This window comes from Dromaius novaehollandiae, chromosome 2 (assembly GCF_036370855.1).
Source record: "Dromaius novaehollandiae isolate bDroNov1 chromosome 2, bDroNov1.hap1, whole genome shotgun sequence".
Taxonomy (NCBI): domain Eukaryota; kingdom Metazoa; phylum Chordata; class Aves; order Casuariiformes; family Dromaiidae; genus Dromaius; species Dromaius novaehollandiae.
In genome coordinates this window covers 139,955,438-139,971,539 of record NC_088099.1, presented here as the reverse complement: position 1 = coordinate 139,971,539, position 16,102 = coordinate 139,955,438, and the positions used below count along the sequence as shown (strand labels likewise).

General features: G+C 36.0%; 1 protein-coding gene across 2 annotated transcripts in view; it reads right to left on the bottom strand.

Annotated features, from left to right (window-relative positions):
- The window catches only part of CCDC178 (coiled-coil domain containing 178), a 54,846-nt gene that overhangs the window by 5,277 nt on the left and 33,467 nt on the right, over positions 1 to 16,102 (bottom strand). Inside the window, exons 7-9 of one of the 2 annotated variants that reach the window (XM_064507598.1) lie at positions 5,279 to 5,374; positions 5,028 to 5,164; positions 4,488 to 4,892 (exon numbers count right to left, since the gene is read on the bottom strand). In XM_064507598.1, the coding sequence (XP_064363668.1) occupies positions 4,844 to 4,892; positions 5,028 to 5,164; positions 5,279 to 5,374 (282 nt within the window). In that variant the 3' untranslated portion in view covers positions 4,488 to 4,843. Of the gene's footprint in view, positions 1 to 4,487; positions 4,893 to 5,027; positions 5,165 to 5,278; positions 5,375 to 16,102 lie in introns of those variants that run through there. The other variant, XM_064507599.1, reaches the window with a different exon arrangement.

Here is a 16,102-nt window from a genome sequence, read left to right as displayed (position 1 = left end):
ATGCAATCAATATAATCTGAGGTACACTTCTGATCATAGAATGCAGGCCAATTTCAATGGTCCCACAAGAGACACTGAGACAATATGAAATCCATTAAAAAATTTTGAGGAAGTAGAAGGGTCTCCTTACCTCTCTATATCACAAAAAACAAGGGAAGTTCTTGAAACGTCTGCTTCTGTGTAAATATAGGTAAAAATTATTTTGCATTTAAATAACCTCCACAGTATAAAGGGGATCAACTATCAAAGCATGGATCTCTCTTTTTTTAAGAGCAACGGTACTCAAGAAGATTCAGAAGTGAGTAAGTCAAAAAGCAATTAAATGGTCTCCCCATCGTGGTCACAAGCACTAATTTAAGTTTCTCTATGAAAAGGGATCCTTAGGTATGGAAAACCACTTCACTTTCTCAGGACTGCAGGATGGAAAAACATAGAAGAGATCTCAGTGGGCCGCAGACAGGAAGACACTACCACAAAGTGAAATAATGGAGCTGACTAGCAACCCAAACTCCTTCAAATCTAGTAAGAAGGTTAGAATTATAAGAGCAGAAGCATCTTTGACCTGGTTGAACATCTAGTCCATGCTGCTAAATACATATGCCTTTTCTGCTATTAACAAAAACATGACTTACTAAAAAACAGTAAGACCAAAGTAGTGAGAAGTAATGAAGAAATAGATGCTGAGAAAAACTTGCTCCTCAAGTTCTGCGTGAGTCTGATGAGATCTAGTCTTGACAGTGGCAATGTGTTGCCACTCTCAGCCAGGTGGAGATAGTGAGAACTTAAGGCCCAGTCCAAGCTTACTTTGAAGATAATTCTGAGAAGCAGTGGAGTTCAGAATAGGTACAGAATCCCCTTGACCAGGAAAACATTCAAGTGTCTAACTGAAAGCTCAAGCTCAGGCTATCTTTGGAGCAAGACCTCAGATGATAACTATATGAATTCAAGGCAAAAGGATCTCTTTGGCAAATCCTTGAAAACAGCAGAAAACACCCCATAGCCTGAGACAACTGATATAATTTGTCAGCATCTTAGCTTGTCAGCACCTAATAAAATTAGAAAACATTCAGTACTGGATGTGTCAAGTCCAGAGCCATGTCATTATACAGGAAAGGAGAGAATACCATTTCTCTAGTTTGCTGATATAAACCATCAGTATGATATCACTCACCATTATATGAACGTGGTCACCTTGGATATGAACAGTAACAAGAGGCAGCATTTCAAGCTGCCATAATTTTCATAGCACTGATGTTCAAACTTTACTCTTCGGGAGATCTTGTGTCCTGTGCTTTTGAGTCACCTCACAGAGGTATCTCTGCCAGGATCATTTTGGATATAGAAGACAAATATGCAGATGCTCCAAGGATCTCTTATCTTTAGAAAATCTGACTACAGCGGTAAATGTCGTGCTTCCCCAAGCAATACAGGGAAAGTGATCCACCAATGGATTTAATCTGTAGACTCTAACAAAAAGTGTCATATACACTGTCACATAAGGCATCACATAAGGCATCACAGGTATCAAAGGCTCTGATTTCAACAAAAATGTCCTGTGCAACAAATACAGCATTATTTCCTTCATGGCTAGAAAATATTCTTAAGGAAAACAGGTGCTGACCAACACAAAGTTCATTGTGGCCCAAATAAACTCCAGAATTTGCACAGAATACAGAGGAGACAACTGATGGTTTACCAGACATCCGGAGAACAAAAAAGAGCTATAAGAATTTGCAGAAAGTCCTTACATCCTTATAAAGACATGAAACTGTGCATTGAAATTTGAGGATGAGAACCACTTTCTGCACGAAGAATCTCCAGTAAAAGCTAGAGTCACCATTCTAAACTGTCACCTGTAGATAAAGGTCTGAAATGAAGTGGTTGAAATGGTAATAGAATATATCCTTTGCAATGGCTATATTCTAGTACCAAAGAGGAAAACTCCTTCACCCTGTGCAGACTGGGAACTGGCTGTAGCTTCCGAAGTAAAAAAAGAACCTCCTCTTTACTAAAGCAGATTCTCAAACAAGTGCCTGAAGATGAGCTGAGAGTAGGGAGTATACTAAAATAGATGTAACAATCTTTTTACTATATCCAGAATCCAACTGCCTATGATAAGTTTTTCTGTATATGACTGAAGCAGCCAGAGATAGGAGAGTTCATGATGCCCAATTACACTTACGAAGCTGCTACACTTGTTAAAGCATTTGAGACAATGAAAGATACAGGTTGCTCAATTTCTTCTTGCTGAAATGCTATATTTTCCTCCAAAAATTGGCAGTTGCAGTTGTCTCTGCTAAACAAAACTGAAAGACTGATGAAGACACTCTTTGAGAACAAAGATCAACCTGGAATAAGTAAAGGAATATAACGTTTCATGTGTTCTTTGCATTATGATACTGTGTCCATCAAACAGTTAAGCCTTCAACAGAAGACTGCATGTCTCATGATAGATCAGCCGTACATTTGCAGAGCAGTGAAAGCAGTCAGTTATGCTTCCATAAGGACAGAAGAAAAATTATCTCTAAAACTCATACATCAGGCTTCATAAAAATCATGCAGAAGACACATTCTTATTTAGCCAGTAAAGCCTAATAATTGAGCAGCCTTAATTAACTGAGGGACTATATGTTCTTTCCAAAAGCATCAAGGCATTTGAGACTCTCCTCTAAGGAGAGGATACTCTCCTTAGTGCAAGAATACTTTCCCTTCGTATTTAATGTGACAACCACCACTTTCTTTCAAAAAAGGTTTGGGAGAGTTTAAAGAAATTTCACATCATAGTGGAAACATAATACTTATGATTAAATCTCCATATCATAGAGCTGTTGCGTAGCCTACCTAAAATTAGAAAATTTTTAAAAAGTGATGAAAGAAATGGAAATTATTTAGATAAGCCAGCCCACATTCTAAACTGACCACTGTGTTAGAAATCCTACCACAATATAGCTACAAGATAATATTTTTCAAGAAAAGTACTAACACTTACAAGTTCAAACAATAAAGATGAATTGGGGGGAGCTGAGCTTTCTTTTTACTCACCTTGTATAGAAAATAGGAATATTTAGACTGCAGGGGTCCCTAAAACCTCAGATGACCAAGAGATTTATTTCCTGCATGTACTGCATGTTCTAAATAGGAAAGATGCACAGCTAAGAATTCCAGGAAGAACGCAAGAAACAAGTCTTCTTGTAGCCTATCAGGAGGTGGACATCACTCGTTTTTTTGTCCTGTTAAAGTAAAATGCCAGGACTCTTCTTAGTATGCAATTAACCAAAACAAACACTCCAATTCTTAGACTAACACAAGACAATGTATTGATTTTAAGAACTACATTCTCATGGAATATAGCAATTTCACAAAATATAGCAACTCTTCCCCAATATAAAAGTCCACATAGAAATCAGAGCACACTCAGAAAGGAAAATAAAGCATGAATATGTTGAGAGAGAAAGGTTGTGAGAAGCTATAGTAGGCTCTGAGTCTCAAACTAATGTTCAGATATGCAAAATATTTCTAATATAAGGCAAGAGATTCAATGATGTCTTCAGACCATCCTTTGAAGATATAAATAGATTGAGCTCCTGGAATCCTTCACTACCAGGAACATATCATAATCATTCTCTAGGTCTTGGATCTGAACTTTCAAATGCATTTCTTGAACTCCTGAACACGTGAAAGAGCACAATAATCAGAAAGCCTCACAATAATACTGGCTATATTTGAAATAAATAATGCTCAAAGGATTTCTCTCATGAACTTGTCCAGTCTTTCTGGGATGCTTGTAAACTTTTAGTGTAAAAGATGATCTCAGCTAATGATGCTTCCCAAATCAGTTTTCCAAAGACTACACTCTCTCTGATGCTCCACATTTGCCTGTACATATTCTTATAAACTTGTGTCTCATCTTTCAGCCTACCATTTAACACTTCAGACAAGGGCAAGATCTTTCTTCACTGCCTTACAACTATGAAGAAAAAAATAGTTTTAAGCCATTAAAAAAAATCAGTCAATGCAATTGAAAATAAATTTGTAAGACTACAATGTTAATATTAATTCTAAAATGTTCTAATAATCCTAATAAGTAGTTCCATGAACATCAGAACTCATGAAACCTGGTTCCTTACCCATTTGTGTCCCATGGTTGATTTACTTTGGTATATAAGGTGTGACCTTTAACTTAAGGCATTAACAAGGAGTGTGTACACATCTCCTCTTCTCTTTTTCTTGCATCTTTTTATCCCCTCCCTTTACAAAAAATTGTGAGGATCTATTTACTTTTAAGAACTTTACTCTTCAGTTGATTTTGCTGAAACCAGACAATGAAATCAAAAGTTACCGGAAAGAAGATAAACTGTCAGATACCTAAAACCAGCATATACCTAATGTCCAAAGGAAAAAGGAACTAAGATTTTACTTTATTTTTTGTAAGCTTGTAAATGCTCTGAGACTATTATGTAAAACAAAATTTAAAGCACATTTATTTGGAATTACTCAATTAAGGAGCTACAAAAAATTGTGTCCATGTCTCATAAGAATTCAAAGAAAACAGAAGAATACGGTATTTCAGATTCTGTGTTTATAACAAACAAGAAATTGTAATTCCTTGTTTACAACCAAGAATAAAATACAAATACAATTCAATACAAATAAGCCATTAATATATATATTAATATATATGACTTTATTAATAAAATATATGATATATATGTCATAAAAGACTTAACCAAAAGGTTTTGGAAACAGAGTTTTCTGTTAACAGAAAGAGAATTTTAGAATGTTCCTCTTTTTTAATTGTCAAACCATATACTTTATTTCTGGAAGAAGTTTAGTTTTGTTCCTTTCAAGTGGAGCTCAAAAAAGTTAGATGGTAAATTTCAGCCAGATGTGATCTGAAAGTATTGAAAAATTACAGACAGACTTAAAATAACAAAAGCAAGGTTCTCTTTTATAGGCATGCTTTCAGTTAAAGAATAACACTTGTTTCCTATATTTACATTGCAGGCATTCAATAGTGTTTGAATTACCTATTTGCAGATTTTTGCAAAAACTCTTCATTTTCTCCCTGAAGTTCTCCATTTTCACATTTCAAATCATTCAATGCTTCACTAATATTCAGTAGCTTTTGTTTTATAGTCTGTAGATTGCCTTCCCAGGTGGATTTCTAATGAGCATTAAGACATTAAGACATTTTTAGTGTAAGCTGAAATTATTTCAGGTCAACATAGATGATGCAAACACTTTTACTTCAGTTATACAAAAACAACAAAAAACTTACTAATTTTTCAGTAGCTTTCATCACTTCAGAACAAGCATCCAATATTTTTATGTTCTCATTTCCTTGGGCAGCTATTTTATTATTCAAGTCTTCTATCTAGAAAATATTTCATAATTAAATTACACAAATATCTCCTATATTTATTTGTAACAATTACACAATATATTTAAAAATTAAATTTAAAATACACTGAGAAAGGAAAGCTATTGAACACTATCTAGAGATACTTCATGCTATGTCATTCATATGCACATCCCCATTGTGATGTATCCAAGCAGTATCTTTAGACTTCAGTAAGGATATACTCACACCCTGCCAATTCATATATGACATACATGGTATAATTGAGCAGAATACCTTTAGCTCCTCTCAGCCTCAAAATTTTCCCTAATGTTCCAATATTTCCCACTATCCTTGTTGACTTAATAGAGATTCATACATAGATTCAATGACAGATCAATCACTGGAACTTAAGGAAAATGAGGATGTTATGGAAGCAAGCATCTACAGGGTCAGAAAAACATCTGAAGTGGCCTCAGATAGATAAATAAAGGCTTCCCTGCTCACAGTAAGCTTGATAAACTTTATTTCCCTCACCACTCTCTTATCTCTGAAGAAGGTGAGGCAACACAGCTATCCTGGCAGAACTTATCTAAACCATATCCTTAGAGATATGGGTCCAACTGGAATATGTCTAGACTGCAAGTATGCCCAAGCAGGATCGAGGCTGATGAAGATGTTAGCATTGGGATACACAATACATGGGGGAAGAGAAGGACAGAATTAAGGCACAGGTACTCTGCAAAGGTGAAGTAACTTCTTACTGCTACCTCAACAATCTGAGGAAGAACAGCAGATTTACATGAGACACTGCGAGGTGCCAGTGGCTAAGAAGGAAACTAATACAGGTTTTGTCTTGGTTTCTTGTCCAGCACGTCATACCTCTGTTGCACTTCTCTAGCATTCTCCTGATTGTCCTGGTATGGTTGCACCTCCCTGACTAACTGGAGACTAAAGGTGGTATTAGAAACACCCCTTTTCCCTAGTAATGTGAAGACTCAGAAATCGATGGCTTTGTTATTGCCATCTTCAGCTTTTCAAAAAGAAAAAACTGCACTAAACCACTCTTTATTTTTTATGCTGTGTATTGCAAAACACTGATATGCTGGACATAAAAGGAGATAATTCCAAGGTAAGTTGCACGGAAGTTTAAGTTCATGTGCAGCACCATCACAGATATTAAAACTAAAATTGAAAGTCAGGTCCAGTTATAAGCTCCCTTTGTGCACCCAGAAAGATTTAATACTTGAAAAAAATCCCAATCTTAGTCCTAGTTTATCACCTGAGTCTCCCTAAAAAAAGATACATACTTAACAGCATCCTTTTTTCTAAGTAAGAGTCATACGGATTTGGCAAACTACCACTTAAACCACTTTGAAAGTTCACACAGGAGTTGTTTTTAATGCAAGGTTTTTGCTTCTGTCATATTTTTAGAGTCCCAGTAAAGGATAGGTCTAAAAAAGTAAAAAAAATCTGATGAAAAAAGACTCTTCTGTGCCAACTGATTAAAAGGCTAACACAAGCAACTGACAACACGAACTACTAGCACTTATGTATGATCAGTATACAAAGAAGCAAGTAGATACTGCAGAGCTTCTGTCTCAAAAGAGCAGATATTAAAAAGAAACTAGCAGGTGCTTTCGCACATCCAAAACTGTATGACCGAAAGTCACATAAGCAGCGTGAGGTAAATGCAGAAGCTCCAACATACAGTTCTGGTCAAGCAAATATGACCTCCTCATCTTAAGACATAGGACCCACATTCGACATGCACACCACCGTGGAATGTATATAGTCAGGTACTCCGAACAGAAGACCTGAATAGCTATCTCTGAAAAGAAAAGATCCCCAAGACTTAGAATCTCATATTTAGCAGCTGAAGCATCTTTCCTTTATTTGTTCAGTAAGTCTGTCAGCGTGGTTCCCCCCCACAACTGGTAAAAAATGTTAGCTGTTTGGACAAATGACTCCTATAGAACTTACTGTGCTTTTTGGAAAACTTACACCTTTGCTAAATTCACCATCATCAAACTTTGCTAAAGTTGACCTAAAACAATTTTCAGGCCCTCTCAGTGCACTCTCCTGCTCCTAGGAGTTTAGCTCACAGCCAGCTCTGATAATGCACTGATATGATTCTGATTACTAAGAGCTCTTTGAGAAGACTCAGCCAGGCTGAAAACTGCTCAAGAGCAAGCTGCAAGCCTAAGAGGGGGGCTCCCTCCTTCTCTGTAGACCTGTATTTAAGCTGAGGCTCTTGCTCTCAGTCCCTGCCTGAGCTAAGTTACAGCCATGGCCATGCTTGGCCATATACCTCATTGATTCAATGCTGACTCTGATGCATGAACTGTAGATTCGATGTCCTGGCTTAACCTTGGACCTGCCTCATCACATTGCACTCATCTTGCAATTAGACTCTTGGCTGAACCTGGTTACCATCACCAGACCTGAGCAGCTCACCCTGATCCAGCACTATAGGACTGCGTCCTTGTAAGTGCAGCCACTGCCTCTCTCTGCCTCGTTATCATGCTCAGCTTTCAGCTCTCCCACCTTGCAGAGAGCTGGCCCTTGCTGCTCCCTGACAACAACTCTGTATTACTGCAGGGCTTGGGCTTTTGTTTTCCAATGTGATGATATTTAACTATGCCAATGATAAAGGAAGAATGAAACAAACTTGAATTGGTGTGTTAGGGACCATATAATTTTACCAGCCTTATCAAAGGCTGGAAAAAGAAATGGAAAAAACAGCAATTTTAACATGCTTGGAGCTAATGAATTATAGTTTCAAAAAATGCTGCTTGACTAGACAGAATATAAATCTATGACCTGATAGAAAAATGCTTTGTTACCTGCTAAATGATAAGGAGGTACACTCACCCCAGGCTTTTGTCAAGATGCCCTATCTGGGGCGCTGAACGATCTTTCATAAAGTAAAGAAAAGTCGATTTCTATTATTAAATGTAAAGGCACATAATGATTGTTTCAGGGAATACTGAAGTAAATATACAGTGTCTTATATGCATCAGTTTTCAAAAGAATATAGAATATCATCAGATACATAAAATTAACAGGAAATAGGAGAGAACGATAGAAGTGGACAGAACAGCTTAAAGTATGTACATGTTTAAGTAAGCAGGGCCCAATGAAATTCACCCTCTTGGTAACGCCTTATTTAAATGGCAAACTTAAGGAATGACATTAGAATAAAATCTAAATCATTAATAATTGTATAAAGAACTTCTGAAAGAATGTTCCAGAGAACTGGAGATAGGCAAATTTAACACCTGTTTTTGAAAGCGTAAAAAGGAGAATGCAAGAAATTTAATCAAAACAAAATAACTTTGTCATTCAGAAAAAATCTGGAGCAAATTAATTAAAATTTGTATAGTCATAATTTTAAGTTAGAATAGCAAACAGGAATATTTTAAGACTACGTAATAAAATTTAATCTCCTACTTTGAAAAAGTAATCTGGTGAAAAGGGAAGCAGTAGATGTGATACATTTTAATTTTAGTAAGGCTTTCGATGATATTCCAGTGGTAGTCTCCTAAACAACTTTAAAAAAGTATGGACTAGATGCATATCCACTAAACAAGATTACAACTGGTTGAACTTTTTTTCCTCATTGTAAACTACGAAGAACTTTCAAGTGGGACCCCACAGGTGTCTGTGCTATGACTAGCACCATTCAATATGAATTACAGCCTTGATTACAAAATAAAGACAAAATAAACTATCACAACTACAGATGATACAAAAATGAAGGCACTAGCAGTAGCATAAAATTGACAGAAATCCAAAATAATTTTGACAAACTAGAATCTCATATATAATCAGCAAGATGAAATTAAACAAAAATATATGAAGTGCTATACTCAGGGTGTGATGCACAAACTCAAAATAGGAAACAATTGGTAAAACAGCAGTACAACAGTGTCTATAACATATGGCCCAGACACCAGGAATAATTATTTTATTGAAGTCTGAGGCCTCAGTTCTCACTCCAACTGAGAAAAGCCCCAGCTGGAGTAGACTGTACAGTAGAGGCCACCATAATTAAAGACTTGAACAAACTGGAGAAAGTCCACAGAGAAAGAAGGATGGTAAGGGATTTAGAAAACATGATCTAAGAGGAAAAACTGAAAACAAGCAGATGTATTTATTAATCCAGAAAAAGGAGACCTAAAAGCAAATTAATAAGTCTTTCAGTATATAAAATAATGTAACAAAGAGACAATAATCAACTATACTTCAGGGACAGCATGGAAAAGACAAAAAGAAGACAAAAGAAACTGATTACATTTGCAGAAAAAATGAATCAGAAATGTTGCTTCTCTTTCCTTTGATGCTTTTAGAGCAAACATTTTTGACAGGAACAGCCTAAAAATATTGCTACATTGTGCAAACTAGACTAGATGATTTCCTAAAATCCCTTCTAACACAGCTTTTCTGGTAATTTCAAAAATTAAGCATTCTTCTTAATATGCAGCATAAAACAAAAATAAGTTTATCACGACCTCCATCTCATAAGTCTATCCATTTTTCATTCGTTTGACATTTAAGCAGGTGAGGCAGGCTGCCAAAAAGGCAAGTCTATAAGCTTTTCACAGATTAAAAACAGAAATCTAGAAAGACATACCTAGGAATGTCTGTGAAGGATGACCACCAGAGTAATAAAGTTAATTGTTATCTCTGAAGCACAACACAGAACTGTTGCTCGATCTTTTATGTACTATGTGGCTTTCCAGAGCAGACGTAAGGTATGATGCGGTATGTTGTCAAACCATAAATACAGACTCTTATAAAAACATTACATGGAAAGCCCACTTTGACTATGCATTAGAGCATGATGAATATTGTCCATCTGATACTTTTTCTTACATCGCCTACTGCTTCTTGCTTTCTACCATTACATGTGAAATAATGCTTGTCCTATTTTTAACTCCCTTACAAAATATTATCATAAAGCACAGATGGTATTAGTGCAGCTTTTCTTCATTCCTCTCACGTTTTCTTTCTACTCTAGAAAAAAGGAAAGGAAATCCTTACTAGAGAAAACTTTTCCTTGATATTTGCTTACTTTCAACTTTTTTAAGGTAAGTATACTTCTCCACATACCAAAGAATTCCAAATCAGAACCCACATATGAGTAACAGGACCAGACAGTCTTAACATTCTCAGAAATAAAAGTAAAGATCTCAAGTAATTTTACTTATAACTTGACTATTAAAGCCAATCTCTGCACTTGATATATAAAAGACAGTTTTTCTTTTCACATTTTTCAGGCTCCAAACAAGCTGTTGAATGGCAGGTACTTAGCGGTTCTGCAAAATAAGATATAGCGGTTATAATGACTTACAGAGTACAAGTCAACAATATAGACAGATACAAGATACAGACTGAAAGAATTTGTTGTCTAGAGCAGAGATGACAGAGCAGAGACACTGTAAGTCTTTAGGTACATGCAAAGCTGGAGACAAAAGGAATAATAGAGAGAAAAGGAATACTATACTATTTATATCTGCTGTGGTTAGGGCAAAAGGTAATGGACAACATGTTTCAAGAGCAAATTAGACCTCTTTTAAATCATGAACACAGCTGAGTCTGGCTCAACAGGCTATACATTTTCCAACACAGAAAGCTTTTAAGGGCAGATTAGGCAGCTAAGGAAACTTAGATACAGACCTTCTTCTCTGTCTTTGACTTCAAAAAAATTGTTCAAGATGTAGTAACAACTTCAGATGAAAGCTTCAGAAGTCTTTTAGCATCAGATTATGCCTTTGCTCCTGATGCAACAAAAGTGAGACAGACGGATACCACAACCAAATAATATTTAGTGTGATACTCCTGAGGAACAAAGGAAGCAATGCAAAAGAATAGAATCTTGGGATAAACCTTGTTTTCTTCACAAGATTTCTAGAAGTTCCAAGCAGCTATAACTAAGAGCAGGTTTGTAAAAAAATCAACATTCAAACGTTCATAAATCTGATTTTCTATGTAAATCTGTCTCACTGCTTCTGTGAATTTTGTCTGTTCTGTGTAACACTATACAGAAGCAGATATGAAGATGCTCTAATTTATTCCTTTGTTACCCTCTGCCTCAGAAGATCTCTACCACCTTATCCAATTTCCAGTCTCTTTCTGCTGCTAGTGGCAACAACAGAGCACTAACTCTGCTGTGTTATTGTAATAGGAGGTGGTTCCACTCAGTATTTGGAATATTATTTTGACAACAGGCTACTCAATGAATGCATCTTAAGTCTCCAACGAACTTTCAGATTTCAAATCCTCTTCCAGTAGTTAAAGGGGAAAATATATACTCTGTTGAATTGCTGGACATTAGTTAAGACAGGAGAATAATGGAGGAGTAGGTAGGCATGAGATTATTTTTATGAAGAGGCTTTCTTCTCATCTTTGAAAAGCTGTACCCATAGATATTGAAAACTGGATTTAATGTACACAGACAATTTCTGTAAAACAAATCTGGGTAACATGGGGAAAAAAAATCTCAGAACTGTCCTTACAGTGTTGTGTTACTGTACAGTACAGCTGTAACATTTCCTAAGTGATAAACCACTCCTAATGGGTTATATATAAAATAAAAAACATCATGAATCAAAAGAAGGGAAAAAAGCCAGATAAAAAAAGAAAATATTAATTCACATCACTATCTGTTCTCAGAGCTGTTGCTTGATAAAATAATGATGTACCTGCCAACTGACATGCTATAATATGGATCCAATTCAAACACCACTGAAGTCACTGAAGATAATCCCAATATTTTCCCATTTTTCTCCAAATAATTCCATTATCCCAGTAAGATTTCCAAGATCACTTTGAGCTTTCTCAAAATCCGCTATTACAAAGGATTATTCACTTAGTTGGGTTAGCCAAGTTTTTGAATAAATGATGGCTCACCTATGTAGTAAAACTAATTCTTTTTCACCTTTAGTATAAACTAAGCAGAGGTGGTCACCAAAAGTAGCAGTTTTGTGCTCCACCTCATCCCTGTTGCACATTTCACTCTACTCTTTGTGCTGGCACTACTACCTATGTGAAGCACTTCAGATCAAGCAAACCCAGAGAAATGACAACCCCCCCCCCCCGAAAAAAAACGGTTTACTAATAAGTATTGGCTCTATTTGAAAATAATATTTTTCTACTTATCAGTGGTAGCAATAGCTAGTGCCAACAACAGGAAGAAAACTCTAACGCATAGCCAAGTGTTGGAAACAAAAGGCAAAAACAAGCCCACTGGAGGCAGCGCTGTCATTTATGACTCTAAATCCTTACTATTTTTTTGTAAATTCAGGGCACACTTCCAGATACAATCTGTCAGGGAACTCAGCATATATTCCACCTAGAGTCTGGATTTCACTGGAAGTTAAGCAGGATCTAGCTATCTAGATGCAGAAACAACAACATTTCTGGGCATGCACAAGACAATGAATTTCATATTAAAAATATATATTTATATATAGACATATTTATATATATTTATACATACACACACACACACACACACACACACACACACATACACACACTCTAAACCCTGTTTCAGGCACCTAAGCATTGCTTTAGATCTGCTTCATCCCATTTTCCACTGGTACCACATATGAAGCCATCTGTTAATTGAAAACTCCTAGTCAGGCAGTGTGATGATCTTTGGATTTTAAACTGTCATGTACCCCGATGCAGGGTTCCAAAAGGAATGCTAGACCCATGCAGGAGAAAATGGGAATTTTAAATAAAAGAGGTTATCACTGTCCATACAGTGAAAGTAGTGCATCATTTGTATTCTCAGGTCAAGAAATCTGTTTATGCTAATCCACTCATGCTGTCCCACACACTTTCTTCCAAATGATTTGAGAAAGATGAGCAGTATTAAGTAGATACACATCCAACAACTAAAAATATACAGGTCACTCAAAGGAGTGTAAGATGATTATGATACTTTTAATAAACGAAGCTGCAAACTAATACTACAACAGAAGAATAAACAAAATCAAAAATTCTATACAATTATAGCACTTTTTTTAAAGTCAGTATTTACATTTTTGCTTTTATAAAGGACCTTAACTTTTAAACATACAAAATATTCAGGCATTCTTGTACTTTTCAATAAAAGATACTCATTTACTTGCTTGTTTATAAATATTCAACACTCACTTTGCTGTTCCAACATTTTGCATCTTCGTGGATTTCTGCTTTTTGCTTCACTAACTCCTCAAGGTGTTTTTCATCCTTTATAATCTTCTCCTCTGTTTCTTTTAACTTTATACAGTATTTGGTCCAAATAAATTCAGAATGCTTTAACTCACTCCTAATAGAAATACATACAAAGTGAATCCATCTATTTGGAAATATTCCAAGGTAGTCCCTCTCCATAAAGGAAAATGTAAAGCAGATCTGAATTAGTAAAGATTTATTTTGGTTCTCTATGGTGACTACGTTTCTTGTACAGGTACGCATGAGATAATTTCCAAGTATCTACCCTGGCAGGTTCATACGATTTCAGCCAGACATCAAGACTACTCATGCTGCCAGGTCACTTGTACATAAACAGACTGCCAACATTACAACTTTTAACTGGACCTATGAACTGGTATCAGTGTAGTTAAGCAGAAGACTTTGTTTCATATGCCCTGTTAACAAGTAAACAAAATAGAGAGCTTTCTCTACTAGTGGCTAAATCTAGTCCAGAACCTTCTTCATTCAATTAATCCAGTGCACTGTCATTTTGTGAACAAATGTCATTCGGGAAGAAAAATCTTCTTTTCTATATAGTCACATAACCAGTATATTTGGTGCCATTATGCAGTTAGATACTCTAATTCCTCATGTAAAAAGGAACTTGCATATAATAGGCAAGGGGGTAAAGACCTTACACTCTGAATCACAGGTTTATCAGCAGACATTGTATTATCAAAAGGAAAACAGCTCATAACTATGGAAGAGATAACAATAACTACAATATCCAGAAAAACACTCCCATGAGATACTGTTAGTACCATTACAGGCTATGCACAGGCTTTTTCGTCCAGCTGTGTATGAGAATGAATTTGGTGAAAGGCAAAAGAAGTAGCGAGAGATCAGGTTAAAAGTTTACAATGACAGCTGGTGCTTGGCGATTATTTTTATTATTGTTTCACCACGTAGAAAAGAGGAGTCTCCCTCATGCTCCCTGGAGAACGACCTCAGTCAGTAGCATATTTCCCAAGCTTGCCTTAAGTGGCAAAATAAATCCATCACGGCAGAACTAAGACAAACAGTAGTTATGTTTTAAAGACATTTACTGCATTACATCCAATAAAAACCCTGGCCTGGTGTTGCATACTTAAACAAAGTAAAACAACAGAAAACAGCAATGAAAAGAAGGCTTCATCAGTAATTCAAGAACCATTCCTACAAGACTGCTTGACAGACACTCTTCCTTTATTTGCTTCCAAGATTTCCAGCTAGTGATGGAGTAAAGACTTATTTTGCAAAGAAGTCACATTCCAAATATCACAGAATGCATATTATGAGCATGAAACCTAATACTTCTAACACCTTCTCTACTCTCTTAGATCCCACCATCCATGAAATAAACATATAAATGACATTTCAGTTTATTCTAAAAACAATAAAATAAAAAATGTAATATATACAGTATATGGGAATCTGTGTGCAAACACTGGAAGACAGTACTATGTATGATGCAAGCTCCTTTACACACTTTTTTTTTTAAGTTTTTTACCTGCTCCACACATGATATCCAAAAACTTTAAAAAGTTTCCTGTAACATCAACCCTATATATTAAAATAACTTAGGGAGAATATAAGGCTTTAATTAGAAAACATTTATTTAATTCTTGTTATCCATGACAGACATGTAACAGAGTCATGTCACAGAGTGTAATTTTCTTCTCATATTACCCATTGGCCACAACTTTTGTGAGTAAAACATCAAGGAAAAACATAGTACTGTCAGCCGTGGAGAATATGTGTAAGAATACCAGACTGTGTGATGTACTCCAGCATCGGTATTGTGAGTTTCATGCAGCATTCTTCATTCTCTCACTGATGGTACTAAACATACAGAAGAGAGAATCAACTGAAGAACAGTATTTGAGCCCTGTGCCACAGCAAATTTGTCTTTCTTGTAGCTATCGCATGTTATTCTAATCCTCCTCACATGGCAACTGAAGGAGTTGTGAGTACACAGAACTGAAGGGTCTACTTCCTCTATAATTTAAGTATGACCTGAATGACCACTCTAGCAAAAGGCTACAAGAAAAAGAATCTACTGGATACAAAAAACAATTTCATCACTTAGGGACAGAACAAACAGTCTTCTACTTGATTCTTTCCTATGAATGTGGACATTCCTAAAAACAGTGCTATCATTAACATTTTTAATTTAGCTTACATTCACATAAACAGAACAGGTTGCAAGATTCACAACAGTCTATATCATTGTCATGTGGTATGAACAGGAAATACCTTAACTATATGAAACAGAAAACAAACATGGTAGATTTCATTTCATAGACGATGAATTCCCAGCATTAGGTACCTATTGCCACTGTCATTGGGTGTTGCTTACATTATGGCTTGTTTCAGAGGGACACAGAGTTCTTGTAAAGCAATTTTAATGCACTTTAGAACAAACGTTTGTCACACGGAAACTTAAAAGTGCTAATCAGCCAGTCACTGATGATCTGGACAAACACCTCAATTTTTTTCTTGTACGTAAAACAAACTCAGTCTAGACTCCCACCA